Consider the following 1,728-nt stretch of genomic DNA (forward strand, 5'->3'; position numbering starts at 1 on the left):
CATTAGCACCTCTAGTAATATATTTACTGAGAAAAATGGTGACGTGTTCAATACTTATTTTACCCGCTGTATATTTCTGAATGCCTGTTTCTGCAGGATATTACATTACCTCAAAGTCATCATCATCGTCCCCTCCAACGTAATGTTGGTGGTGATCTGGGTTGTTCACTTTGTCGAGGAGATCGACTGCAAGCCTCCTTGTCAACCCCGTTTGAGCCACAAACACATGCTAAAATAAAAACAGGATTACAGACAATATTAGTCACATTATAATTAAGAGWTTTTTATAAACAAAATTTGTTTTCAACATGTTTAACTAATACAGTAGAACAAAGACAGTCAAACACAATTATAAATGAAATTGTAGGAATTTGTCTTATTTTACTAAGTGTCTCTCTCACCATGGTAGAACAAAGTTTTCTCCCAAATCCTCCCATAATGCAGAAGCTCAGCTAAGCTTTAAAGCATTTAGCTTTATTTTAGCTCTAAATATTGAAAAACTGAAGTGAGGTTTCTTTTTTAACGTCATTATTTTCATACACGCAGAACCATAAAAATTTGACCATCAAACTCTTTAAGGTTTAGGAATTTCTGAGATCTGATTTCTGTTTTCAGACTACAGCTGTTTGAGGTTTACATCACGTTTGTTTCCGTCTTCAAATACTGTAACTTGGCAGTCAGGGAGTGACAGACACTCAAAGAAACAACAATAAACATCAAGGACAAGAGGAAAATTTATTACCGATAGAAGTTTGTCAGCTGTGGGGCGCTTCTTTGGGTTTTTTGTGAGAGAAACTTTAACAAAGTTATGGAAAGCGGCAGACCTGTAAATGATATTTGTGTTTGAAAACAATATTTATCCCACCCATTACCTGAGAACATGGCAGAACATTGTATCATATGGTGATCTCTTTAAAAACACACAGATACTCACCATTTGTTTTTATCTTTAAGCTTAGGAGGCTGGAAACTACTCTTTGACATCAAAAACAAAGCCCTGGAAAAGACAAAGAATTGAGTACAAAGAAGGCTCCCAAACATTGAAGATGAGGCCTTCAAGATTTTCTATTCATAGCCTAAACATACCGTTGTAAAACATGATGACCATTCAAGTAACTAAGATGCACTGAAACATTTAAGAAAACACAAAAGAAGGAAGCAGCCCAAGAATCCTTCATGACTTTTCATGGTAAATGGYTTAAACTTACAGTTAGGTCCAKATATAWTTGGACACTGACACAAATTTTGTCTTTTTACCTGTTTACTGAAACATATTCAAGTTATAGTGATATAATGTACATGGACAATAAAACTGGATGAAGGGTTTAGGAGCTTTAGCTCAATACTGTATGYGCCACCCTGTTTTTAAAGGGACCAAAAGAAAATGGATAATTGACTCCAAGGCTATTTCATGGACAGGTGTGGGCAGTCCCTTCRTTATGTCATTCACTGACATAACCTACACTGACAGAAGTAAATATAATCCTGAAGGTAGGGCTGGGCGATATGGCCTAAAATCYATATCATGATATATTGACTAGTTCACCTTGATAACGATAAATGCACTTTATCATTCATTATGACCCCCGCATGCATGGTTTATTTATTATGACCCCCGCATGCGACCCGTAAGTGGGGTTCACATTGTTTTCGTACTGTTTATTTATTTATTTATTTATTTTTTCAGTGATATTTGGTCAACCGTACCACAAAAACGGCTGCACCGAT

At 36.0% G+C, this 1,728-nt stretch overlaps 1 protein-coding gene across 1 annotated transcript in view; it reads right to left on the reverse strand.

Moving 5' to 3' along the window:
• The window catches only part of map4k5 (mitogen-activated protein kinase kinase kinase kinase 5), a gene marked incomplete in the record, with an annotated part of 103,698 nt that overhangs the window by 60,811 nt on the left and 41,159 nt on the right, over positions 1-1,728 (reverse strand). Inside the window, 2 exon segments of the mRNA XM_014023571.1 lie at positions 110-229; positions 743-824. Of these exon segments, the coding sequence (XP_013879025.1) occupies positions 110-229; positions 743-824 (202 nt within the window).

Source organism: Austrofundulus limnaeus, unplaced genomic scaffold, assembly GCF_001266775.1.
Source record: "Austrofundulus limnaeus strain Quisiro unplaced genomic scaffold, Austrofundulus_limnaeus-1.0 Scaffold377, whole genome shotgun sequence".
In the NCBI taxonomy this organism is placed as follows: Eukaryota; Metazoa; Chordata; class Actinopteri; order Cyprinodontiformes; family Rivulidae; genus Austrofundulus; species Austrofundulus limnaeus.